Source organism: Oncorhynchus keta, chromosome 14 (genome assembly GCF_023373465.1).
Source record: "Oncorhynchus keta strain PuntledgeMale-10-30-2019 chromosome 14, Oket_V2, whole genome shotgun sequence".
Taxonomy (NCBI): Eukaryota; Metazoa; Chordata; class Actinopteri; order Salmoniformes; family Salmonidae; genus Oncorhynchus; species Oncorhynchus keta.
The window spans coordinates 73,963,247-73,990,322 of record NC_068434.1 but is presented as its reverse complement, the minus strand read 5'-3'; the positions used below and the strand labels follow the sequence as shown (position 1 = coordinate 73,990,322).

The 27,076-nt window shown below is 45.9% G+C and overlaps 1 protein-coding gene across 1 annotated transcript in view; it reads left to right on the top strand.

The window, feature by feature from the left end:
• Positions 1-2,564: 2,564 nt before the first annotated feature.
• LOC118394188 (12S rRNA N4-methylcytidine methyltransferase-like) overlaps positions 2,565-27,076 on the top strand; it is a 30,354-nt gene continuing 5,842 nt past the window's right edge. Inside the window, 7 exon segments of the mRNA XM_035787418.2 lie at positions 2,565-2,570; positions 4,020-4,156; positions 5,039-5,099; positions 9,826-9,863; positions 12,214-12,338; positions 12,341-12,404; positions 13,952-14,130. Of these exon segments, the coding sequence (XP_035643311.1) occupies positions 2,565-2,570; positions 4,020-4,156; positions 5,039-5,099; positions 9,826-9,863; positions 12,214-12,338; positions 12,341-12,404; positions 13,952-14,130 (610 nt within the window).

The following is a 27,076-nucleotide window of genomic DNA, read 5'->3' as shown; positions in this document are numbered from 1 at the left end:
TGGGGATGGTGTGTTCAGGGTGATGCTTTTACGCCAAACATATCGTTTTGCATTGTTGCCAAAAAGTTAAATTTTGGCTTCATCTGACCAGAGCACCTTCTTCCACATGTTTGGTGTGTCTCCCAGGTGGCTTGTGGCAAACTTTAAACAACACTTTTTATGGATATCTTTAAGAAATGGCTTTCTTCTTGCCACTCTTCCATAAAGGCCAGATTTGTGCAATATTCGACTGATTGTTGTTCTATAGACAGAGTCTCCCACCTCAGCTATAGGTCTCTGCAGTTCATCCAGAGTGTTCATGGGCCTCTTGGTTGCATCTCTGATCAGTGTTCTCCTTGTATGAGCTGAAAGTTTAGAGGGATGGCCAGGTCTTGGTAGATTTGCAGTGGTCTGATACTCCTTCCATTTCAATATTATCGCTTGCACAGTGCTCCTTGGGATGTTTAAAGCTTGGGAAATCTTTTTGTATCCAAATCCGGCTTTAAACTTCTTCACAGCAGTATCTCGGACCTGCCTGGTGTGTTCCTTGTTCTTCATGATGCTCTCTGCGCTTTTAACGGACCTCTGAGACTATCACAGTGCAGGTGCATTTATACAGAGACTTTACACACAGGTGGATTGTATTTATCATCATTAGTCATTTAGGTCAACATTGGATCATTCAGAGATCCTCACTGAACTTCTGGAGAGAGTTTGCTGCACTGAAAGTAAAGGGGCTGAATAATTTTGCACGCCCAATTTTTCACTTTTTGATTTGTTAAAAAAGTTCGAAATATCCAATAAATGTCGTTCCACTTCATGATTGTGTCCCACTTGTTGTTGATTCTTCACAAAAATATACAGTTTTATATCTTTATGTTTGAAGCCTGAAATGTGGCAAAAGGTCGCAAAGTTCAAGGGGGCCGAATACTTTCGCAAGACACTGTATACAAGGACATAAGAGAATCAATGCAGAAGCTTTCATACAAAGCATTGGGGAGTGCCGATGTTCCGGTTGGTTTAACGTCGGGTCCGGGGCCTGACACCAATGGAACCGGGGGTGCCTAAGCCAGCTCATCGGGCTGTCACGCCCTAGCAGGCTTGAGAGGTTTCTTACCCCGGTTGGTTCGGAAGGCGCCCATCAGCAATCACCTTTGTCATAACCTTCCCTTTATCTGTCTGGTTCCCCACTCTGTTCCCTGCTTCTGCATTGATTGTCATATGTCCTTGTGTACCCGTGTTCTGACGCTGTTCCTGTCCTGTTACCTGTCTGTTCCTCATTAAATTTTCAACTCCCTATACCTGATTCTCATCTCTAGCGTCGGTCCTTACAGAATGCAGAAGACACCAAACAAAGCATCGGGGAGTGCTGGCTTTCCGGTTGGTGGTGACGTCGGGTCCGGGGGCCGCCACTGATGGATCCGGGGGTGCCTAAGCCAGCTCATCAGGCTGTCACACCCTAGCTGGCTCGAGGTTTCTTGCCCCGGTTGGCTCAGAAGGCGCCCATCCCACGTCAGGCCTCAGCCGGATTGTCAGGATTTTATGCCCAGCCAGCTTGTCATGCTGCTACGCCTCCACAGGATCATCAGGCTCCCACGCGGGATCGACAGGCCTTCATAGAGGGGGTTACTGTCACGCGCATCAGCCTATTATTGGACTCAATTAGTCTCAGTCATCTGTTTATTGCCTCCCCTATATTTGTCAGTTCCCCATCTGTGTTCTCCACTGCTGCATTGATTGTTGATTGTCATTGTGTACCCGTGTGCTGACGCTGTTCCTGTCTTGTGCTTTGTCAGTTTCTCATGAAATGTTCTACTCCCGGTACCTGCTTCTCGACTCCAGCGTCGGTCCTTTCACTGTATACCAACCCTATCTTGTCACAACACAAGTGATTGGCTCAAATGCATTAAGAAAGAAAGAAATTCCACAAATGTACTTTTAACAAGGCACACCTGTTAATTGAAATGCATTCCAGGTGACTACCTCATGAAGCTGGTTGAGAGAATGCCAAGAGTGTGCAAAGCTGTCATCAAGGCAAAGGGTGCCTAATTTGAAGAATCTACCATATAAAATATATTTTGATTTGTTCAACACTTTTGTGGTTACTACATGATTCCATATGTGTTATTTCATAGTTTTGATGTCTTCACTATTATTCTACAATGTAGAAAATAGTAAAAACAAAGAAAAACTCTTGAATGAGTAGGTGTCCAAACTTTTGACTTGTACTGTATATTTACTATCAACTTTATAAATGACATCCTATAAGATTTCAGCTGCCTTTTTACTGTAATAATTCATCAATTAACTAGTGGGTTGTGAAAAGTATCCTGAGTCCTTACAGCACTGCCTTGATTCATTCTTTCCTCCCCTCCTGTACAGTGGGTTAGTGACTCTACGAATTCAAGATCTCAGCTTTTGTCTCCTATAAATGTTGTCCTGCTGTAATGAATTACAAATGATGACTGTCTACAAATTGTTCATTTTTAAAAATATGATTTGTTATAAAAACATTGGTGTTTGTCATAGAACAACTAATTGCTGTCTATGTTGGAGGTTTTTAGCTTTCCAACGCTGTGCTGCATATGAGGGTGAGACCTATCCTTACACCAACAATGTACGGACAGTCCGACCAGCGAATGAAAGTTTAGGTGGGACTTCCCAGCCTCCAATGGATGTGGATATGTAACCCGAACCCAAGAGTCTTCAATTCAAGTTGGGAACTGTAGCTATGAGCCAATACAGTCGGGAAGTGAATAGACATTACATCGACTTATCTATAAGCAAATTACCTTGATAAATAAGTTATCTTAACTGGTTCATGCTCATTGTGTTCTGTTCACTGGAAAATAATAACTTTGTAGGTGTTTTAAAAAGATGTCTGGATGACTCAATTATTTTACAAACCACTGAAGTAAAAGAGAGAAATGGCTAGGTAACGTTAGTAGAGAAACAGCTAGGTAGTGATTTTCTCAGAAAATAATCAATGGGTAATTTTTACAAAACTAAGTAGTGATTTTCTGTTGGGCAACACAGACTTTCAATTCCCTCCAAAGATTTTCTATGGGGTTGAGATCTGGAGACTGGCTGAATTTTTACCAAAAAGTTATATTTTGGTTTCATCTGACCATATGACATTCTCCCAATCTTCTTCTGGATCATCCAAATGCTCTCTAGCAAACTTCAGACGGGCCTGGACATGTACTGGCTTAAGCAGGGGGACACATCTGGCACTGCAGGATTTGAGTCCCTGGCGGCGTAGTGTGTTACTGATGGTAGGCTTTGTTACTTTTGTCCCAACTCTCTGCAGGTCATTCACTAGGCCCTCCCCGTGTGGTTCTGGGATTTTTGCTCACCGTTCTTGTGATCATTTTGACCCCACGGGGTGAGATCTTGTGTGGAGCCCCAGATCGAGGGAGATTATCAGTGGTCTTGTATGTCTTCCATTTCCTAATAATTGCTCCCACAGTTGATTTCTTCAAACCAAGCTGCTTGCCTATTGCAGATTCAGTCTTCCCAGCCTGGTGCAGGTCTACAATTTTGTTTCTGTTGTCCTTTGACAGCTCTTTGGTCTTGGCCATAGTGGAGTTTGGAGTGTGACTGTTTGAGGTTGTGGACAGGTGTCTTTTATACTGATAACAAGTTCAAACAGGTGCCATTAATCCAGGTAACGAGTGGAGGACAGAGGAGCCTCTTAAAGAAGAAGTTACAGGTCTGTGAGAGCCAGAATTCTTGCTTGTTTGTAGGTGACCAAATACTTATTTCCCACCGTAATTTGCAAATAAATTAATAAAAAATCCTACAATGTGATTTTCTGGATTTTTTTTCTAATTTTGTCTGTCATTGTTGAAGTGTACCTATGATGAAAATTACAGGCCTCTCTCATCTTTTTAAGTGGGAGAACTTGCACAATTGGTGGCTGACTAAATACTTTTTTGCCCCACTGTATAGGCTAATTGATAGAGGGTTGTTGTTGTAAGGCCTCTGAAAGCACTGTCCTTGACATCAGCCTACATATAGCCTATTGTTTGTGTCCATAGGTTTTTCTGAACTTGAGCTTTGGAGGTGGAGGTCACACCAAAGCCATCCTGAGGGCCTCTCCTGAAGTGACAGTAGTGGCCCTAGACCGAGACCCCACAGCATTCAGCTTAGCTCAACAGCTGGCCAAGGAACACAGGTGATTGCCTTTTTTTATAATAATTACAGTGGTATGTATAATATGGGTACAATTTGTACTTAAGTCACATATTTCACAGATTTGCAAGTCAAATATAAATACATTTGTTTGCAAATGTAATCTGCATGTAGAAATGTCAATGAACATCAAAGGGATACTTCTGGATTTTGGCAATGAGGAGCTTTCTTCTTCCCTAGAGTCAGATGAGCTTATGGATACCATTTTTATGTCTCTGCTTGGAGTTTGAAGGAAGTTGCTAACTAGTTACAAATGACGTGTATGTTAGACGCAGAGACATACAAATGGTATCCACCAGTTCATCTGACTCTGGAAAAGTAGATCAAAGGCCTCATTGCCAAAATCCCAAAGTATCCCTTTAACACATCTTAATATGCTATAAAAGTAATTGTAAAATTGTAAAATGTGTAGGTTACCTAAAATGCAATTAATTTCACTGTACCTGCTTACATTCTGATTAATATATACATGCTTTAGAGGCAGTTATTTGAAGTGAGACTACAAAACAGAATAGACACTCTCATAAAGTCTGATTCACAATAGCTCTACTGCCGAATGTGATTAGTATGTGCTTGCATTGTTAGTGCTGTTATGTGGGTTATTTTCCCTCAAAGTTATATAGTCAACAATTTATGGATCATAGTTTGGATTGAAGGTTAGCTAGATCATGATACAGCCTTTTGCATCCCAGCTCCCAACCCTCTCCACCTCCCTGCCAACCTTCAAACCCTGAAAGAAAGCAAATCATTGAGTAACTGCTGCTAAAGCCCCTCGTTTCACAAACCATCCACATCCATTGTGTTAGGGAGACTTAAACCCAGTCCCCCCACGCTTAGCTGGTGGGCCTGGTGTCTCATTTGTCAGAACAGAGGCCCACGGCCCCAGTGTGAGGGAGATGCTGCCTCCCACTGAGGTTCCGTCAGTGGTGAGTGGGAGGTAAAGAGAGAGGAGAGCCCAGCAAACTTCGAAGAGAGGAGGGAGACACCGTGCCACTGTGTTTATTAATGAGGGAGAGAAGGAGTGTGTGCGAGAGCGAGCGAGAGCGCATGAGGGAGGATGAAAATTAGATGTTCCTAAGACCATGGCGTGGGTAGGAATCCTTTTACGTAGATTCCGGGGAAACCTCTCTCGGGGGGAATGTCTGCTACACCAACGCGCCTATGAGAGGGGGATGAGACGGAAGAGAGAAAATCAGAGTACGCCATTCTGTCAACAGCAATATATCCCAGCTATAAACCCTTCCAAACCCACTCACGATGTGAGTTGAGAGAAGCCAGAGAAATCTAGCAATTAGCTAATATTATTGGAAGCCTGTATAAAAGACCCTTGCAGCCCACGTAATGCCTCCACACAACAGGGCTGGAGAGTGTTCTCTTCTCTCTCTCCCATATTTCTATCATCACTGATTTCACTTCTCTTTTGCCTTGCAAAAAGTACAGCCTTGATGCAAACTATTGAAGAGCGATGTGAATCTGCACTTATGTAATTGCTTAGATTAGAGCCCAGAGTTAGATTTTCTAGCGTAGTAGACGCCCTGACAACTTTCATGTTGGTTGCAGTGGTCTGAGGGGTATCCTACGAAGGAAGCTGGTTTTCTAAAGCTAACCAGCTTCAATTTGCTTCAGATTCCAGCTCAGGCTTCATCTGTACTACTACGGTATGAAGCCTGCTGCTAACTCTAGCAGGCTTGTAACTGCGTGAATATGTCACACATGGCTATTCGAACACCGAAATCTTCAATGCTGAAACATCAATCAATGGACAAATCAGTGGCACATTTTCATTTGTGCCAAAATCAAAATGAAAGAAGGCCCAGGACGTTACCAGTGTAGTAAATATTTTTTTCCTTGCCAAAAATGAAAACGCGAAGCAGATCAAAGTCTTTGGTCCTTTATAAACCTGCTGTATGTGAAATAGTGTGTGCTTGAGCTTGGAAAATCAATACATGTAACTCTGAATGACATCGTGATGTTTGTTTCCAACATATTAGGGCTGCTTTCCTAAAGAAGGTAAATCCGCTTTGTGCTTTGTTTCCTTGCCACGACACTAACGAGTATCTGTTATTGTCCAGGCCCTAATGTTGAGACTTAATTCTCTAAGTGTGACTGAGTGTGACAATATTGTGGAGATTCTACGTACTAGTCTATTAGCAGAGATATCTTTCTTATTGCTATTACTTACGTACAGGGGGCTTTATGTGTGTGCAACTTTAGTACAAAGTAGAAAATTAACAAAAAGAGAAAGTAAATTACTAGTGATTGGTGTCTGCATGTCATTGATTTGCATGGGGTGATTAGCATTTAGCAAGAAACCTGATGTATTGTGTTTACTATAGACACCATTCCACTCTCCTAGGATTACATCTAGTGAACAGGCCTACCAGGGAGAAGAAAGGGGAAACGACATTAGTTGTGGCACTCTACTGAGAATCTACGTAGCTCTAACTCTCTTTAGTCTTAGGCTTACATCTTAAACACATACATGCTACATTTGTTTATTTAGTTTATTTAGTTTAGTTTAAACTTCTAGATTTGAGGTTGCTTAAGTTCACATTCCAAACCAAACACAAGCATCTTTCGCCAGTGGTACTTTGTGTGTTCTTTTTTCATGTCCTGTAGATATTTTCATCACTGCTCCCCTGCTGAAAGCAATCAATCAGCATCTTGTCTTAGGCCTTAGTGACGCAGGTAGAGGAGCTGAGCAGGTCAGCACTGGGGAATATTTCAGACTTGATTTGTGGAGAGGCAGCGCGTCATGTTGGACAAACACACACAACAACAACACACACACACACACACTTAGCACTCAACAGTGAGGACTCCTGGCACTTTTACCTCAAAATGGGGTGTTGGGAGGGGAATGGCATCTGCAGATGTGTGTTTTCAAGTGCTGCTGAATATAGTGCATTTTTGTGTAATGTGTTCAGGTTACAGTCATGAAAATGGAAAACAAAGGACACGATATTTACACAGTACATCCGTACTGTACATCAGTGTCATCCGTCAGAGGAAGCGCTTAAAAGATGACCAAACCAACAGAGGAATATGTGTAGGCAAACCCTTATCTGCTCTACTTCAAACCCAGATAAACAGGTGATAGACATTCATATGAAGAAGACTGCAGCAGCTCAAAGCTCTGTTCCTTTATTAAAACTTCTAAGGGCTGCAATCCCGTTAACGGGATCGATATGACAACAGCCAGTGAAAGTGCAGGGTGCCAAATTCAAAACAACAGAAATCTCATAATTAAAATTCCTCAAACATACATGTATCTTATACCATTTTAAAGGTAATCTTGTTGATAATCCCACCACAGTGTCCTCTTTCAAATGGGCTTTAAGGCGATAGCACCACAAACGATTATGCTAGGTCACCACCAACTCACAGAAAAATTCAGTAATTTTTCCAGCCAAAGAGAGGAGTCACAAAAAGCACAAATAGAGATAAAATGAATCACTAACCTGTGATGATCTTCATCAGATGACACTCATAGGACTTCATGTTACACAATACATGTATGTTTTGTTTGATAAAGTTCATATTTATATAAAAAATCTCAGTATTCATTGGCGCGTTACGTTCACTAGTTCCAAAAACATCCGGTGATATTGCAGAGAGCCACATCATTTTACAGACATACTCATTCTAAATGTCTATAAATACAATTGTTTGACATGGAAATAAAGATATACCTCTCCTTAATGCAACCGCTGTGTCAGATTTCAAAAAACTTTACGGAAAAAGCAAACCATGAAATAATCTGAGACGGCACTCAGAAAAAAATATATATCCGCCATGTTGGAGTCAACAGAAATCAGAAATAACATTATAAATATTCCCTTACCTTTGATGATCTTCATCATAATGCACTCCCAGGAATCCTAATTCCACAATGAATGTTTGTTTTGTTCGATAATGTCCATTATTTATGTCCAAGTAGCTACTTTTGTTAGCGCGTTTAGTACACAAATCCAAACGCTCGTGCAGGTCCAGCCGAACGTTGGACAAAAACTTCAAAAAGTTATATTACAGGTCGTCGAACATTTCAAACCAAGTATAGAATCAATCTTTAGGATGTTTTTATCATAAATCTTCAATAATGTTCCAACCCGGAGAATTCCATTGTCTGTAGAAAAGCCATGGAACGCAGGTCGTATCATGTGAAATTCGCGTGACCAGGACCTGGCTCTCTGCCAGACCACTGACTCAGAGCTCTCATCAGGCCCCACATCACAGTAGAAGCCTCATTCAAGTTTCTAAAGATGGTTGACATCTGGTGGAAGCCTTAGGGAAGTGCAACATAACCAATATCCCACTGGGTATTCAATAGGGGCTGGGTTGAAAATCGACCAACCTCAGATTTCCCACATCCTGTTTGGATTTCTTCTCAGGTTTTTGCCTGCCATGTGAGTTCTGTTATACTCACAGATATCATTCAAACAGTTTTAGAAACTCCAGAGTGTTTTCTATACAATACTAATAATACTATGCATATATTAGCAACTGGGACTGAGGAGCAGGCCATTTACTCTGGGCACCTTTCATCCAAGCTACTCAATACTGCCCTGGGAGCCATATAAGGTCCTGCTCCAGGGCACCAATACTACCACCAATACTTACTTCCAGGATGGGCCTACAGTACACAGACAGGGGAAGGGCTTTCTTTTTAACAGTTGTGGACAACTGGGGACATTTTCTGGAGAAAACTGAGTAGCAAAAATAGATGCAGGCTGAGCACTTATGCCAGAAATTGGAATAGGGTGTTATTTTTGAAAGACGGAAGTTTCGCCATTTAGTGGCCAATCTTCACACTTCCTGAAGACCCTAATGGAACTTAAAGTTAAATAAGTTCCCAAACCCCTTTTAATGTGATATGGAAGTCGTAGTGACTACAGACAGCCATGACCTCAGTGTTTTATTTTTTTATTTTACCTTTATTTAACTAGGCAAGTCAGTTAAGAACAAATTCTTATTTTCAATGACGGCCTAGAAACAGTGCTCCTAGAAACTGCCTGTTCAGGGGCAGAACGACAGATTTTTACCTTGTCAGCTCGGGGGTTTGAACTTGCAACCTTCCGGACAGTATCCCCAGTCACCACCCTGGGGCATTGGGGTCTACCTTGTGCAGAGGGAAGAGTGTCCCTACTGGCCCTAGTTTGACACATGCACGTGATGAAGAGGGGTTGTAACAATAACCAGTTCATCATTTTATTTTTTTAACAAGGTTTCCCTGCCTAGAGCCCTGTTACCTCACTCAGCAGGGCAGGGCATCCCCCAGCATTACTTAAGGTCATTCAATCCACCATATGCCCCAATGTGGCCTTCTCTTCAATCATTTAACATGTTGTAGGTGGGCCAGGGGAGATGACATTTAAAACACCAACTAACCTTTTATTCAGTTATAAGTTAAGAATGATGTTAATGTTGTGGGTTGCATAACTACATATAGATCAGTTCTCTAAAGCAATTATACGCCTATACTTGGACCACACACACATGCACACACTACTGAAACTGGGCATGTTTAATAATATAACACCTTACATAAGGAATGTATATATCCCACCATGTGTCTAAGGCACATAAAGAAGTAAATCATTAAAAAAAACGTTAACTGTTTTGTATATTCTTAAATCCTTCTGTGTCTTACAGAAAGAGAGCATCGGAGTCTCCTCAGCGTGTAGGGGAAGGTGAGTTCAACGGCATAGATGAGGGTGTGTAGAAAAAAAATACCCGGAACTTAAATATAGTAACTGAAAATAGTTACTAATGATGAGACACTGGCCAAGTTGGCCATTTCCTTATCTCTTGCAATTATCAATGAATAAAATCCATAGATTAAAATCCCTTCCCATAACTACTATGAGAACAGTTTGTTAGGGTCTTTGTCTCTTCATTACTTAATCCACCTCCTCTCCTTGCCTGCCTGCCTTATTGCTGAAGACAATATAAGATTTGTGGAGGAGGCTAGAAGAGTTGACACGACACCATCTGTACCAAACCAAGTTTATGATTAAACCTTACGATGCATTTGAACAAGTCAACTACCTGGATGAAATTAAATGTATCTCAACACACAGTATAGTTTACCATGGTAACCAACTTTCATTGAATTAGGGGGATAACAAAGGTTTGTAAATGTAGATGTTATGTCCATGAAACAATGTATGGATAATATGATATCCCTTCAGTTTTCCTACACTTTATTACATTTTATACTCAATGTAACTTTTTAGGGGACTTCAGTCTCTGAAGGGAGTGAAATACATCAAGAGTCCTGATTGATGAAAATGGTCTCAAACCAATGAGCTGCAGAAGCCATACATTCTCAGCATATTGACATAAGGTCTTACTGTGTACTGCGTTGGTACACAGTAGGCATGGTTGCTCTGTCTGGGGGCACTGCTCTGTTGAGATGGGACCGGGAGGGGGTGGACGAGTCTGTGAAGCACGTGGGTGTGGAGAATGCCTTGCTATAGATTTTACAGCATATTAATGACTGCAGCGAAGAATGAAAAACTTCTCGAGCATGATAAGGAAAAGCCCTGGCCTGACAGTGCGGGCGAGATGCTCCACTCAACCCTTGGTCTCTCAAGCGTCAGTGGGTGTATGAACACAAGGACCCCAAGGCCTGCTTGCTAAGTCGTTAGTGGGAGAGACCTTATCGAGATGGCCACTGCTATTATATCTTTATTGCAGCAATGGGGGGTCTTTTATTTCATTTCAACAAGACTATTGAGAGGAGACTAGAGGAGGTTAGATGCGGCGGAATCGCAATTGTCTGCGGTGCTGAGATGTGGAAGATGTTATAAGTCAGGTTGGTGTGGTGTCTAAGACCCCGTCTCTGTCTGTCTGCCAGTATTGGGTGGCCCTGTTGGCCCCTCAGGCTGATTTATGGCTGCCCCTCTAGCTCTCACCAGCCATCATCTCTGTGCTCACTGAAAAGGTCACATGAAAAATGCATGACCGTGGTGGGAAGATCCCACCACCTGTGTGTGCGGCAGGGGGCTGTGTCTTGTACAGGGCTGTGTGTCGAGGCAGGAGGCTGTGTCTTGTACAGGGCTGTGTGTCGAGGCAGGAGGCTGTGTCTTGTACATGGCTGTGTGTCGAGGCAGGAGGCTGTGTCTTGTACAGGGCTGTGTGTCGAGGCAGGAGGCTGTGTCTTGTACAGAGCTGTGTGTCGAGGCAGGAGGCTGTGTCTTGTACAGAGCTGTGTGTCGAGGCAGGAGGCTGTGTCTTGTACATGGCTGTGTGTCGAGGCAGGAGGCTGTGTCTTGTACATGGCTGTGTGTCGAGGCAGGAGGCTGTGTCTTGTACAGGGCTGTGTGTCGAGGCAGGAGGCTGTGTCTTGTACATGGCTGTGTGTCGAGGCAGGAGGCTGTGTCTTGTACATGGCTGTGTGTCGAGGCAGGAGGCTGTGTCTTGTACATGGCTGTGTGTCGAGGCAGGAGGCTGTGTCTTGTACAGGGCTGTGTGTCGAGGCAGGAGGCTGTGTCTTGTACAGGGCTGTGTGTCGAGGCAGGAGGCTGTGTCTTGTACAGGGCTGTGTGTCGAGGCAGGAGGCTGTGTCTTGTACAGGGCTGTGTGTCGAGGCAGGAGGCTGTGTCTTGTACAGGGCTGTGTGTCGAGGCAGGAGGCTGTGTCTTGTACAGGGCTGTGTGTCGAGGCAGGAGGCTGTGTCTTGTACAGGGCTGTGTGTCGAGGCAGGAGGCTGTGTCTTGTACAGGGCTGTGTTTTGTACAGGAAGGATTTGCATGGGGATTGGGTCCAGAGGAGACGGGTGTTGAACAGCAAGGAAAATGTTACTTTTTCTGTCAACCACTTTTGCTTAAAAGGTTTTTATAGTGCTTTTTATTTGTCTCATTAGCATTCATAACAAACAGGAAGTGTTAACAGGAGTTCTTGTACAAATTCTTGTACAGTATTTCTGACCTGTGTTGAATGTGTTTACATAATCTGTACCCATTTCTCCATGTCCCTTTCCTGACATTTAATTATCTGATTAAAGGTTTTCTCCCCCTCCCTCCCTCCCTCCCCAAGTGGCCGGGTGCAACCGTTGCTCAGGCGTTTCGGTGAGCTGGGAGCCCTGCTGTCTAGACTGAGGTTTCAGCCAGGTAGTGTGGATGCTGTTCTTCTGGATACTGGCTGCTCCTCCATGCAGATGGACTTCCCGAGAGAGGCTTCTCCCTCAGTAAGGATGGCCCTCTGGACATGAGGATGGATGCAGATAGGTGGGACCATGCATTATCACCCCACCACAGTTGCACAAAGCATTATTGTAATTTGATGTCCATCACTATGTATTATAGGGTACTATCAGTGATTATGAATGATATAGGCCTGTGTGTCTGGAGGATAGATTGAACTACCTTCAGCCCAGATTACTCTAACATAGTATGTGTTTCTCAACACACATACGGCGCCTCCTTCCTACTGCATGCTGGGAAATATTATAATCTGGTGGCAATTTTATTTCCCTGCTTCTGTCATGAGAGGAAAGTCAATTGGGTCAACAATTTATTCCCATAGATGTGTATATAAATATAATGAAAATTATATATATATATATATATATATATATATATATATATATATATATATGTGTACATTGAGCACTCATAAGGCCTGGAATTTGTAGTCTATCAATCTATCCTTGCCTTCAAGGACTTTGACAGTGATTTGACATGAGCTTTTCAAATTGACAGGTATTATGTTTCTGTGGAAAGGAACGGCAATTGTTATTGTATAATCAGTAGGATTCCTCAGCATCAGCCAACCCTTACAGCAGCAAAATGAAAATCATCGATACATCTCACAGTAGCAAAGCAGAGTGGTTCATGAACTAGTATATCATGTTAGTGTTCGATGAAGGAATGAGTCACTCTTGCTGTGGTAGATGAACAACATATAAGGGCTTAGATCTGTTCTTTATCTTTACCTTCCATTTACACTGTAAAAACCCATCTCGGTCAATTATGTGGTTAATTTTTGCCCCATTTGAGGAACCTCGTAGGCAATGTATTTTAAACACCATTTGAAGCTACATATTTTAAAGTCTCTTATGACAACATAGGCAGACATGGAGCAAAATATATTTTGTTTTTAGGTTATGATAAGGTATGACAATTGTATTAAACTCATGAAGGCATTTTATTGTAATCATTACAAAAAATATTTCTATTTCTATTATATTACCCTCGTTCTGTTATCCTAGTTGAAATGTCCAATGAACCCCTTTCAATAATTGTTCATATGGCAGATCTCAAGTTCATAGATAGTCGTCTACACTGTCTATTTCAAGGTCTACTGTACAGGTGATGTTTGTGTGCCTGCTCCTTTTCTTTGCATTCCAATCTGTTGAGGCGTATGTGGAATTTTAACATGCAGAGGTCAGCGTTGATTTTTCCTCTGACATAACCTTTTGCATTTGTTTTCCAGCACAAACTAAAACAACACATGACATGTGTGATCACTGGCACGTTATTCATCTAAAGCATTACATGTCTTGCCCTCCCAACACTTTGTTGTAGTTATTATTGTTGTAGTTATGTATTTTATCCACACTAATTATGTTTCTCTAAAGAGATGTACCGATAACCTGTCAATGAGTGAATGGAGACAAATGAACTGGCAAATATAGAAATACGGCTCTGCCGCTGGCTACATCGCTCTTGTTAGCCACAGAGGTTTTCAGCTGTGTCTGAGATATGTCAGGCTTCACCGCTGTCAGCAAGGACGTGACGTCAAGCAGCCTAATTGGGCTCTTCTTTGTGCGTAGGTACCCCGACATGCCCTGCGCTGCTGACGTTGTGAACGCCTTAGATCAACAGGCGCTTGCGTCCATCCTCACTGCCTATGGGGAGGAAAGGCACACCAGGAAAATAGCCTCGGCCATGGTGGAGGCACGCAGTGTCTACCCCATCACCCGGACACAGCAGCTGGCCAGCGTGGTGGCAGGTACCCTCGTTAATTCCCTACATTGTTTTAGAGGCTCAGGGCAGAAACGGTAGGGAAATGTTAAGCCCCCGTCTTCCTGTGGGACCTATTTGTCTGGGGAAAAATCACAATGGCTCTAATCTCAAGCATCATCCTCTCCTGTCTGTGTTTTGGATGCCTCTCGCACCCATTTCCTGATGAGATTACTATTAATAAGGAGGAGAGAGATGCGTCTGGCGTAGGGTGCGGCTGCCGCTCTGACAAGAGAGTGACAACTTCTCTTTCTCACACGAGCCCCCCGTTCTCTCTTCCCTCCCGTTTTCCTCCTCCCCTTTGTTGCTTTTGATTTCGTTTCCCACCCTACCTCATTTTATGCCCATCCCCCAGCCCATCTCGTTCACACACATGCACACACACTCATGCACAGATTGAGGATGGATCATAATTTTTAATGCATTTTAGTTTTTTTTTGCCTTCCTCTGAGATCTCTACAGAGAGATCTTCTCAATGGCTGTTACCGAGCTAGGCACTACGTGCGTCACACAGGGAGAACAGGTGTGAGGGAGGACAGTTGTTTGATCTCTTTTGAAGAGCAGAGCGAGTCACCAGCAATCTTTATTCCAATCAATCCAAGAGGTCCTGACTCATGTGGGTCCCAGGGGGTCAGCTAGGCTGCTGGTGACACCGTTGCCTAGGGAAGAATGCTATGTGGGTGGAGGGGAGGGGAGGTTGTATTTGTGTAAGGGGGCACACTTTGTAGCGCAATGGTTGGGGGTGTTCAGGACCGAAATTATAGTGTGTTATAGGTTTATTGGATGGGTCTTTCTTTTTCTCTCTCAATCTCTCTACCTTTTTGCAGGCACACTTGGATCAGGATGCAGATCTCTTAAGCCCCATAGACTACAGTGGCAGGAAGCCTTCCAGTCTGTTTAGCCATGTTGGGGTGCAGAGCTTATTATAAACTGTGTTTGCTACCAACAGCCCTGCAGCTCTTCTATAAGGAGTGGTAGTCCTGCATTCCTTCTATAAGGAGTAGTAGCCCTGCAGCTATGCTATAAGGAGTAGAAGCCCTGCAGCTCTGCTATACAGAGTAGTAGCCCTGCAGCTCTGCTATACGGAGTAGTAGCCCTGTACCTCTTCTATAAGGAGTAGTAGCCCTGCAGCTCTGCTATAAGGAGTAGTAGCCCTGCAGCTCTTCTATAAGGAGTAGTAGCCCTGCAGCTCTTCTATAAGGAGTAGTAGCCCTGCAGCTCTTCTATAAGGAGTAGTAGCCCTGCAGCCCTTCTATACGGAGTTGTAGCCCTGCAGCACTTCTATGGGGAGTAGTAGCTTTGCAGCTCTTCTATAAGGAGTAGTAGTCCTGCATTCCTTCTATAAGGAGTAGTAGTCTTGCATTCGTTCTATAAGGAGTAGTAGCCCTGCAGCTCTGCTATAAGGAGTAGTAGCCCTGCAGCTCTGCTATAAGGAGTAGTAGCCCTGCAGCTCTGCTATAAGGAGTAGTAGCCCTGCAGCTCTGCTATAAGGAGTAGTAGCCCTGTAGCTCTGCTATATAGAGTAGTAGCCCTGCAGCTCTACTATACGGAGTAGTAGCCCTGTAGCTCTTCTATAAGGAGTAGTAGCCCTGTAGCTCTTCTATAAGGAGTAGTAGCCCTGCAGCTCTGCTATATGGAGTAGTAGCCCTGCAGCTCTGCTATAAGGAGTAGTAGCCCTGCAGCTCTGCTATAAGGAGTAGTAGCCCTGCAGCTCTGCTATAAGGAGTAGTAGCCCTGCAGCTCTGCTATAAGGAGTAGTAGCCCTGTAGCTCTGCTATATAGAGTAGTAGCCCTGCAGCTCTACTATACGGAGTAGTAGCCCTGTAGCTCTTCTATAAGGAGTAGTAGCCCTGCAGCTCTGCTATATGGAGTAGTAGCCCTGCAGCTCTGCTATAAGGAGTAGTAGCCCTGCAGCTCTGCTATATGGAGTAGTAGCCCTGTAGCTCTGCTATATAGAGTAGTAGCCCTGCAGCTCTACTATACGGAGTAGTAGCCCTGTAGCTCTTCTATAAGGAGTAGTAGCCCTGCAGCTCTGCTATATGGAGTAGTAGCCCTGCAGCTCTGCTATAAGGAGTAGTAGCCCTGCATTCCTTCTATAAGCCTGCATTCCTTCTATAAGGAGTAGTAGCCCTGCAGCTCTGCTATAAGGAGTAGTAGCCCTGCAGCTCTGCTATATGGAGTAGTAGCCCTGCAGCTCTGCTATAAGGAGTAGTAGCCCTGCAGCTCTGCTATAAGGAGTAGTAGCCCTGCAGCTCTGCTACATGGAGTAGTAGCCCTGTAGCTCTGCTATATAGAGTAGTAGCCCTGCAGCTCTACTATACGGAGTAGTAGCCCTGTAGCTCTTCTATAAGGAGTAGTAGCCCTGCAGCTCTGCTATATAGAGTAGTAGCCCTGCAGCTCTGCTATAAGGAGTAGTAGCCCTGCAGCTCTGCTATAAGGAGTAGTAGCCCTGCAGCGCTGCTATATAGAGTAGTAGCCCTGCAGCTCTACTATACGGAGTAGTAGCCCTGTAGCTCTTCTATAAGGAGTAGTAGATACCTGCAGCTCTGCTATAGGGAGTAATAGCCCTGCAGCTCTGCTGTAAGGAGTTGTAGCCCTGCAGCGCTTCTATGGGGAGTAGTAGCCCTGCAGCTCTTCTGTAAGGAGTAGTAGCCCTGCAGCTCTGCTATAAGGAGTAGTAGTCCTGCATTCCTTCTATAAGGAGTAGTAGAGACCTGCAGCTCTGCTATAAGGAGTAGTAGACCTGCAGCTCTGCTATAGGGAGTAATAGCCCTGCAGCTCTGCTGTAAGGAGTTGTAGCCCTGAAGCGCTTCTATGGGGAGTAGTAGCCCTGCAGCTCTGCTATAAGGAGTAGTAGCCCTGCAGCTCTGCTATAAGGAGTAGTAGCCCTGCAGCTCTGCTATATGGAGTAGTAGCCCTGTAGCTCTGCTATATAGAGTAGTAGCCCTGCAGCTCTACTATACGGAGTAGTAGCCCTGTAGCTCTTCTATAAGGAGTAGTAGCCCTGCAGCTCTGCTATATGGAGTAGTAGCCCTGCAGCTCTGCTATAAGGAGTAGTAGCCCTGCATTCCTTCTATAAGCCTGCATTCCTTCTATAAGGAGTAGTAGCCCTGCAGCTCTGCTATAAGGAGTAGTAGCCCTGCAGCTCTGCTATATGTAGTAGTAGCCCTGCAGCTCTGCTATAATGAGTAGTAGCCCTGCAGCTCTGCTATAAGGAGTAGTAGCCCTGCAGCTCTGCTATATGGAGTAGTAGCCCTGTAGCTCTGCTATATAGAGTAGTAGCCCTGCAGCTCTACTATACGGAGTAGTAGCCCTGTAGCTCTTCTATAAGGAGTAGTAGCCCTGCAGCTCTGCTATAAGTAGTAGCCCTGCAGCTCTGCTATAAGGAGTAGCCCTGCAGCTCTGCTATAAGGAGTAGTAGCCCTGCAGCTCTGCTATATAGAGTAGTAGCCCTGCAGCTCTACTATACGGAGTAGTAGCCCTGTAGCTCTTCTATGAGGAGTAGTAGATACCTGCAGCTCTGCTATAGGGAGTAATAGCCCTGCAGCTCTGCTGTAAGGAGTTGTAGCCCTGCAGCGCTTCTATGGGGAGTAGTAGCCCTGCAGCTCTTCTGTAAGGAGTAGTAGCCCTGCAGCTCTGCTATAAGGAGTAGTAGTCCTGCATTCCTTCTATAAGGAGTAGTAGCCCTGCAGCTCTGCTATAAGGAGTAGTAGCCCTGCAGCTCTGCTATATGGAGTAGTAGCACTGCAGCTCTGCTATAAGGAGTAGTAGCCCTGCAGCTCTGCTATAAGCCCTGCAGCTCTGCTATATAGAGTAGTAGCCCTGCAGCTCTACTATACGGAGTAGTAGCCCTGTAGCTCTTCTATAAGGAGTAGTAGAGACCTGCAGCTCTGCTATAAGGAGTAGTAGACCTGCAGCTCTGCTATAGGGAGTAATAGCCCTGCAGCTCTGCTGTAAGGAGTTGTAGCCCTGCGCTTCTATGGGGAGTAGTAGCCCTGCAGGTCTTCTATAAGGAGTAGTAGCCCTGCAGCTCTTTTGTAAGGAGTAGTAGCCCTGCAGCTCTGCTATAAGCCCTGCAGCTCTGCTATAAGGAGTAGTAGCCCTGCATTCCTTCTATAAGGAGTAGTAGTCCTGCATTCCTTCTATAAGGAGTAGTAGCCCTGCAGCTCTGCTATAAGGAGTAGTAGCCCTGCAGCTCTGCTATAAGGAGTAGTAGCCCTGCAGCTCTGCTATAAGCAGTAGTAGCCCTGCAGCTCTGCTATATAGAGTAGTAGCCCTGCAGCTCTGCTATACAGAGTAGTAGCCCTGTAGCTCTTCTATAAGGAGTAGTAGAACTGCAGCTCTGCTATAGGGAGTAATAGCCCTGCAGCTCTGCTGTAAGGAGTTGTAGCCCTTCAGCACTTCTATGGGGAGTAGTAGCCCTGCAGCTCTTCTGTAAGGAGTAGTAGCCCTGCAGCTCTTTGTAAGGAGTAGTAGCCCTGCAGCTCTGCTATAAGGAGTAGTAGCCCTGCAGCTCTGCTATAAGGAGTAGTAGCCCTGCATTCCTTCTATAAGGAGTAGTAGTCCTGCAGCTCTACTATACGGAGTAGTAGCCCTGTAGCCCTTCTATATGAGTAGTTGCCCTGCAGCTCTTTTGTAAGGAGTAGTAGCCCTGCAGCTCTGCTATAAGGAGTAGTAGCCCTGCAGCTCTGCTATAAGAGTAGTAGCCCTGCATTCCTTCTATAATGAGTAGTAGTCCCACATTCCTTCTATAAGAGTAGTATCCCTGCAGCTCTGCTATAAGCAGTAGTAGCCCTGCAGCTCTGCTATATGGAGTAGTAGCCCTGCAGCTCTGCTATAAGGAGTAGTAGCCCTGCAGCTCTGCTATAAGGAGTTGTAGCCCTGCAGCTCTGCTATATAGAGTAGTAGCCCTGCAGCTCTACTATACGGAGTAGTAGCCCTGTAGCTCTTCTATAAGGAGTAGTAGAGACCTGCAGCTCTGCTATAAGGAGTAGTAGACCTGCAGCTCTGCTGTAAGGAGTTGTAGCTCTGCTATAAGGAGTAGTAGCCCTGCAGCTCTGCTATAAGGAGTAGTAGCCCTGCATTCCTTCTATAAGGAGTAGTAGTCCTGCATTCCTTCTATAAGGAGTAGTAGCCCTGTAGCTCTTCTATAAGGAGTAGTAGCCCTGCAGCTCTGCTATATGGAGTAGTAGCCCTGCAGCTCTGCTATAAGGAGTAGTAGCCCTGCAGCTCTGCTATAAGGAGTAGTAGCCCTGCAGCTCTGCTATATGGAGTAGTAGCCCTGCAGCTCTGCTATAAGGAGTAGTAGCCCTGCAGCTCTGCTATATAGAGTAGTAGCCCTGCAGCTCTACTATACGGAGTAGTAGCCCTGCAGCTCTGCTATATGGAGTAGTAGCCCTGCAGCTCTGCTATAAGGAGTAGTAGCCCTGCAGCTCTGCTATAAGGAGTAGTAGCCCTGCAGCTCTGCTATATGGAGTAGTAGCCCTGTAGCTCTGCTATATGGAGTAGTAGCCCTGCAGCTCTGCTATAAGGAGTAGTAGCCCTGCAGCTCTGCTATATAGAGTAGTAGCCCTGCAGCTCTACTATACGGAGTAGTAGCCCTGTAGCTCTTCTATGAGGAGTAGTAGATACCTGCAGCTCTGCTATAGGGAGTAATAGCCCTGCAGCTCTGCTGTAAGGAGTTGTAGCCCTGCAGCGCTTCTATGGGGAGTAGTAGCCCTGCAGCTCTTCTGTAAGGAGTAGTAGCCCTGCAGCTCTGCTATAAGGAGTAGTAGTCCTGCATTCCTTCTATAAGGAGTAGTAGCCCTGCAGCTCTGCTATAAGGAGTAGTAGCCCTGCAGCTCTGCTATATGGAGTAGTAGCCCTGCAGCTCTGCTATAAGGAGTAGTAGCCCTGCAGCTCTGCTATAAGGAGTAGTAGCCCTGCAGCTCTGCTATATAGAGTAGTAGCCCTGTAGCTCTTCTATAAGGAGTAGTAGAGACCTGCAGCTCTGCTATAAGGAGTAGTAGACCTGCAGCTCTGCTATAGGGAGTAATAGCCCTGCAGCTCTGCTGTAAGGAGTTGTAGCTCTGAAGCGCTTCTATGGGGAGTAGTAGCCCTGCAGCTCTGCTATAAGGAGTAGTAGCCCTGCAGCTCTGCTATAAGGAGTAGTAGCCCTGCAGCTCTGCTATATGGAGTAGTAGCCCTGTAGCTCTGCTATATAGAGTAGTAGCCCTGCAGCTCTACTATACGGAGTAGTAGCCCTGTAGCTCTTCTATAAGGAGTAGTAGCCCTGCAGCTCTGCTATATGGAGTAGTAGCCCTGCAGCTCTGCTATAGGAGTAGTAGCCCTGCATTCCTTCTATATGGAGTAGTAGTCCTGCATTCCTTCTATAAGGAGTAGTAGCCCTGCAGCTCTGCTATAAGGAGTAGTAGCCCTGCAGCTCTGCTATATGGAGTAGTAGCCCTGCAGCTCTGCTATAAGGAGTAGTAGCCCTGCAGCTCTGCTATAAGGAGTAGTAGCCCTGCAGCTCTGCTACATGGAGTAGTAGCCCTGTAGCTCTGCTATATAGAGTAGCAGCCTGCTATACGGAGTAGTAGCCCTGTAGCTCTTCTATAAGGAGTAGTAGCCCTGCAGCTCTGCTATATAGAGTAGTAGCCCTGCAGCTCTGCTATAAGGAGTAGTAGCCCTGCAGCTCTGCTATAAGGAGTAGTAGCCCTGCAGCGCTGCTATATAGAGTAGTAGCCCTGCAGCTCTACTATACGGAGTAGTAGCCCTGTAGCTCTTCTATAAGGAGTAGTAGATACCTGCAGCTCTGCTATAGGGAGTAATAGCCCTGCAGCTCTGCTGTAAGGAGTTGTAGCCCTGCAGCGCTCTATGGGGAGTAGTAGCCCTGCAGCTCTTCTGTAAGGAGTAGTAGCCCTAGCTCTGCTATAAGGAGTAGTAGTCCTGCATTCCTTCTATAAGGAGTAGTAGAGACCTGCAGCTCTGCTATAAGGAGTAGTAGACCTGCAGCTCTGCTATAGGGAGTAATAGCCCTGCAGCTCTGCTGTAAGGAGTTGTAGCCCTGAAGCGCTTCTATGGGGAGTAGTAGCCCTGCAGCTCTGCTATAAGGAGTAGTAGCCCTGCAGCTCTGCTATAAGGAGTAGTAGCCCTGCAGCTCTGCTATATGGAGTAGTAGCCCTGTAGCTCTGCTATATAGAGTAGTAGCCCTGCAGCTCTACTATACGGAGTAGTAGCCCTGTAGCTCTTCTATAAGGAGTAGTAGCCCTGCAGCTCTGCTATATGGAGTAGTAGCCCTGCAGCTCTGCTATAAGGAGTAGTAGCCCTGCATTCCTTCTATAAGGAGTAGTAGTCCTGCATTCCTTCTATAAGGAGTAGTAGCCCTGCAGCTCTGCTATAAGGAGTAGTAGCCCTGCAGCTCTGCTATATGTAGTAGTAGCCCTGCAGCTCTGCTATAAGGAGTAGTAGCCCTGCAGCTCTGCTATAAGGAGTAGTAGCCCTGCAGCTCTGCTATATGGAGTAGTAGCCCTGTAGCTCTGCTATATAGAGTAGTAGCCCTGCAGCTCTACTATACGGAGTAGTAGCCCTGTAGCTCTTCTATAAGGAGTAGTAGCCCTGCAGCTCTGCTATATGGAGTAGTAGCCCTGCAGCTCTGCTATAAGGAGTAGTAGCCCTGCAGCTCTGCTATAAGGAGTAGTAGCCCTGCAGCTCTGCTATATAGAGTAGTAGCCCTGCAGCTCTACTATACGGAGTAGTAGCCCTGTAGCTCTTCTATAAGGAGTAGTAGATACCTGCAGCTCTGCTATAGGGAGTAATAGCCCTGCAGCTCTGCTGTAAGGAGTTGTAGCCCTGCAGCGCTTCTATAGGGAGTAGTAGCCCTGCAGCTCTTCTGTAAGGAGTAGTACCCCTGCAGCTCTGCTATAAGGAGTAGTAGTCCTGCATTCCTTCTATAAGGAGTAGTAGCCCTGCAGCTCTGCTATAAGGAGTAGTAGCCCTGCAGCTCTGCTATATGGAGTAGTAGCACTGCAGCTCTGCTATAAGGAGTAGTAGCCCTGCAGCTCTGCTATAAGGAGTAGTAGCCCTGCAGCTCTGCTATATAGAGTAGTAGCCCTGCAGCTCTACTATACGGAGTAGTAGCCCTGTAGCTCTTCTATAAGGAGTAGTAGAGACCTGCAGCTCTGCTATAAGGAGTAGTAGACCTGCAGCTCTGCTAGGGAGTAATAGCCCTGCAGCTCTGCTGTAAGGAGTTGTAGCCCTGAAGCGCTTCTATGGGGAGTAGTAGCCCTGCAGGTCTTCTATAAGGAGTAGTAGCCCTGCAGCTCTTTTGTAAGGAGTAGTAGCCCTGCAGCTCTGCTATAAGGAGTAGTAGCCCTGCAGCTCTGCTATAAGGAGTAGTAGCCCTGCATTCCTTCTATAAGGAGTAGTAGTCCTGCATTCCTTCTATAAGGAGTAGTAGCCCTGCAGCTCTGCTATAAGGAGTAGTAGCCCTGCAGCTCTGCTATAAGTAGTAGCCCTGCAGCTCTGCTATAAGCAGTAGTAGCCCTGCAGCTCTGCTAGAGTAGTAGCCCTGCAGCTCTACTATACGGAGTAGTAGCCCTGTAGCTCTTCTATAAGGAGTAGTAGAACTGCAGCTCTGCTATAGGGAGTAATAGCCCCTGCAGCTCTGCTGTAAGGAGTTGTAGCCCTTCAGCACTTCTATGGGGAGTAGTAGCCCTGCAGCTCTTCTGTAAGGAGTAGTAGCCCTGCAGCTCTTTTGTAAGGAGTAGTAGCCCTGCAGCTCTGCTATAAGGAGTAGTAGCCCTGCAGCTCTGCTATAAGGAGTAGTAGCCCTGCATTCCTTCTATAAGTAGTCCTGCAGCTCTACTATACGGAGTAGTAGCCCTGTAGCCCTTCTATAAGGAGTAGTTGCCCTGCAGCTCTTTTGTAAGGAGTAGTAGCCCTGCAGCTCTGCTATAAGGAGTAGTAGCCCTGCAGCTCTGCTATAAGGAGTAGTAGCCCTGCATTCCTTCTATAATGAGTAGTAGTCCTACATTCCTTCTATAAGGAGTAGTATCCCTGCAGCTCTGCTATAAGCAGTAGTAGCCCTGCAGCTCTGCTATATGGAGTAGTAGCCCTGCAGCTCTGCTATAAGGAGTAGTAGCCCTGCAGCTCTGCTATAGGAGTTGTAGCCCTGCAGCTCTGCTATATAGAGTAGTAGCCCTGCAGCTCTACTATACGGAGTAGTAGCCCTGTAGCTCTTCTATAAGGAGTAGTAGAGACCTGCAGCTCTGCTATAAGGAGTAGTAGACCTGCAGCTCTGCTGTAAGGAGTTGTAGCTCTGCTATAAGGAGTAGTAGCCCTGCAGCTCTGCTATAAGGAGTAGTAGCCCTGCATTCCTTCTATAAGGAGTAGTAGTCCTGCATTCCTTCTATAAGGAGTAGTAGCCCTGCAGCTCTGCTATAAGGAGTAGTAGCCCTGCAGCTCTGCTATATGGAGTAGTAGCCCTGCAGCTCTGCTATAAGGAGTAGTAGCCCTGCAGCTCTGCTATAAGGAGTAGTAGCCCTGCAGCTCTGCTATATAGAGTAGTAGCCCTGCAGCTCTGCTATAGGGAGTAATAGCCCTGCAGCTCTGCTGTAAGGAGTTGTAGCCCTGCAGCGCTTCTATGGGGAGTAGTAGCCCTGCAGCTCTTCTGTAAGGAGTAGTAGCCCTGCAGCTCTTTTGTAAGGAGTAGTAGCCCTGCAGCTCTGCTATAAGGAGTAGTAGCCCTGCATTCCTTCTATAAGGAGTAGTAGCCCTGCAGCTCTGCTATAAGGAGTAGTAGCCCTGCAGCTCTGCTATATGGAGTAGTAGCCCTGCAGCTCTGCTATATAGAGTAGTAGCCCTGCAGCTCTACTATACGGAGTAGTAGCCCTGTAGCTCTTCTATAAGGAGTAGTAGAGACCTGCAGCTCTGCTATAAGGAGTAGTAGACCTGCAGCTCTGCTATAGGAGTAATAGCCCTGCAGCTCTGCTGTAAGGAGTTGTAGCCCTGAAGCGCTTCTATGGGGAGTAGTAGCCCTGCAGCTCTTCTATATGGAGTAGTAGCCTTGCAGCTCTGCTATAAGGAGTAGTAGCCCTGCAGCTCTGCTATAAGGAGTAGTAGCCCTGCATTCCTTCTATAAGGAGTAGTAGTCCTGCATTCCTTCTATAAGGAGTAGTAGCCCTGCAGCTCTGCTATAGGGAGTAGTAGCCCTGCAGCTCTGCTATAAGGAGTAGTAGCCCTGCAGCTCTGCTATAAGCAGTAGTAGCCCTGCAGCTCTGCTATATAGAGTAGTAGCCCTGCAGCTCTACTATACGGAGTAGTAGCCCTGTAGCTCTTCTATAAGGAGTAGTAGAACTGCAGCTCTGCTATAGGGAGTAATAGCCCTGCAGCTCTGCTGTAAGGAGTTGTAGCCCTTCAGCACTTCTATGGGGAGTAGTAGCCCTGCAGCTCTTCTGTAAGGAGTAGTAGCCCTGCAGCTCTTTTGTAAGGAGTAGTAGCCCTGCAGCTCTGCTATAAGGAGTAGTAGCCCTGCAGCTCTGCTATAAGGAGTAGTAGCCCTGCATTCCTTCTATAAGGAGTAGTAGTCCTGCAGCTCTACTATACGGAGTAGTAGCCCTGTAGCTCTTCTATAAGGAGTAGTTGCCCTGCAGCTCTTTTGTAAGGAGTAGTAGCCCTGCAGCTCTGCTATAAGGAGTAGTAGCCCTGCAGCTCTGCTATAAGGAGTAGTAGCCCTGCATTCCTTCTATAATGAGTAGTAGTCCTACATTCCTTCTATAAGGAGTAGTTGCCCTGCAGCTCTGCTATATGGAGTAGTAGCCCTGCAGCTCTGCTATAAGGAGTAGTAGCCCTGCAGCTCTGCTATAAGGAGTTGTAGCCCTGCAGCTCTGCTATATAGAGTAGTAGCCCTGCAGCTCTACTATACGGAGTAGTAGCCCTGTAGCTCTTCTATAAGGAGTAGTAGAGACCTGCAGCTCTGCTATAAGGAGTAGTAGACCTGCAGCTCTGCTGTAAGGAGTTGTAGCTCTGCTATAAGGAGTAGTAGCCCTGCAGCTCTGCTATAAGGAGTAGTAGCCCTGCATTCCTTCTATAAGGAGTAGTAGTCCTGCATTCCTTCTATAAGGAGTAGTAGCCCTGCAGCTCTGCTATAAGGAGTAGTAGCCCTGCAGCTCTGCTATATGGAGTAGTAGCCCTGCAGCTCTGCTATAAGGAGTAGTAGCCCTGCAGCTCTGCTATAAGGAGTAGTAGCCCTGCAGCTCTGCTATATAGAGTAGTAGCCCTGCAGCTCTGCTATAGGGAGTAATAGCCCTGCAGCTCTGCTGTAAGGAGTTGTAGCCCTGCAGCGCTTCTATGGGGAGTAGTAGCCCTGCAGCTCTTCTGTAAGGAGTAGTAGCCCTGCAGCTCTTTTGTAAGGAGTAGTAGCCCTGCAGCTCTGCTATAAGGAGTAGTAGCCCTGCATTCCTTCTATAAGGAGTAGTAGCCCTGCAGCTCTGCTATAAGGAGTAGTAGCCCTGCAGCTCTGCTATATGGAGTAGTAGCCCTGCAGCTCTGCTATAACGAGTAGTAGCCCTGCAGCTCTGCTATAAGGAGTAGTAGCCCTGCAGCTCTGCTATATAGAGTAGTAGCCCTGCAGCTCTACTATACGGAGTAGTATCCCTGTAGCTCTTCTATAAGGAGTAGTAGAGACCTGCAGCTCTGCTATAAGGAGTAGTAGCCCTGCACCTCTGCTATATGGAGTAGTAGCCCTGCAGCTCTGCTATAAGGAGTAGTAGCCCTGCAGCTCTGCTATAAGGAGTAGTAGCCCTGCAGCTCTGCTATATAGAGTAGTAGCCCTGCAGCTCTACCATACAGAGTAGTAGCCCTGTAGCTCTTCTATAAGGAGTAGTAGAGACCTGCAGCTCTGCTATAAGGAGTAGTAGCCCTGCATTCCTTCTATAAGGAGTAGTAGTCCTGCATTCCTTCCATAAGGAGTAGTAGTCCTGCATTCCTTCTATAAGGAGTACTAGCCCTGCAGCTCTGCTATATGGAGTAGTAGCCCTGCAGCTCTGCTATAAGGAGTAGTAGCCCTGCAGCTCTGCTATATGGAGTAGTAGCCCTGCAGCTCTGCTATAAGGAGTAGTAGCCCTGCAGCTCTGCTATAAGGAGTAGTAGCCCTGCAGCTCTGCTATATAGAGTAGTAGCTCTGCAGCTCTACTATACGGAGTAGTAGCCCTGTAGCTCTTCTATATGGAGTAGTAGAGACCTGCAGCTCTGCTATAAGGAGTAGTAGACCTGCAGCTCTGCTATAGGGAGTAATAGCCCTGCAGCTCTGCTGTAAGGAGTTGTAGCCCTGCAGCGCTTCTATGGGGAGTAGTAGCCCTGCAGCTCTTCTATAAGGAGTAGTAGCCCTGTAGCTCTGCTATAAGGAGTAGTAGCTTTGCTATAAGGAGTCGTAGTCCTGTAGCCCTTTTATGAGGAGTAGTAGCCCTGCAGCGCTTCTATAAGGAGTTGTAGTCCTGCAGCGCTTCTATGGGGAGTAGTAGCCCTGTGCCTCTTCTATAAGGAGTAGTAGTCCTGCAGTTCTGCTATAAGGAGTAGTAGCCCTGCAGCTCTGCTATAGGGAGTAGTAGTAGCCCTGCAGTTCTGCTATAAGGAGTTGTAGCCCTGCAGCTCTGCTATAGGGAGTAATAGCCCTGTAGCTCTGCTGTAAGGAGTTGTAGCCCTGCAGCTCTTCTATAAGGAGTAGTAGCCCTGCAGCTCTTCTATAAGGAGTAGTAGCCCTGCAGCTCTTCTATAAGGAGTAGTAGCCCTGCAGCTCTGCTATAAGGAGTAGTAGCTTTGCTATAAGGAGTCGTAGTCCTGCAGCCCTTTTATGAGGAGTAGTAGCCCTGCAGCGCTTCTATAAGGAGTTGTAGCCCTGCAGCGCTTCTATAAAAGGAGTTGTAGCCCTGCAGCTCTTCTATAAGGAGTAGTAGCCC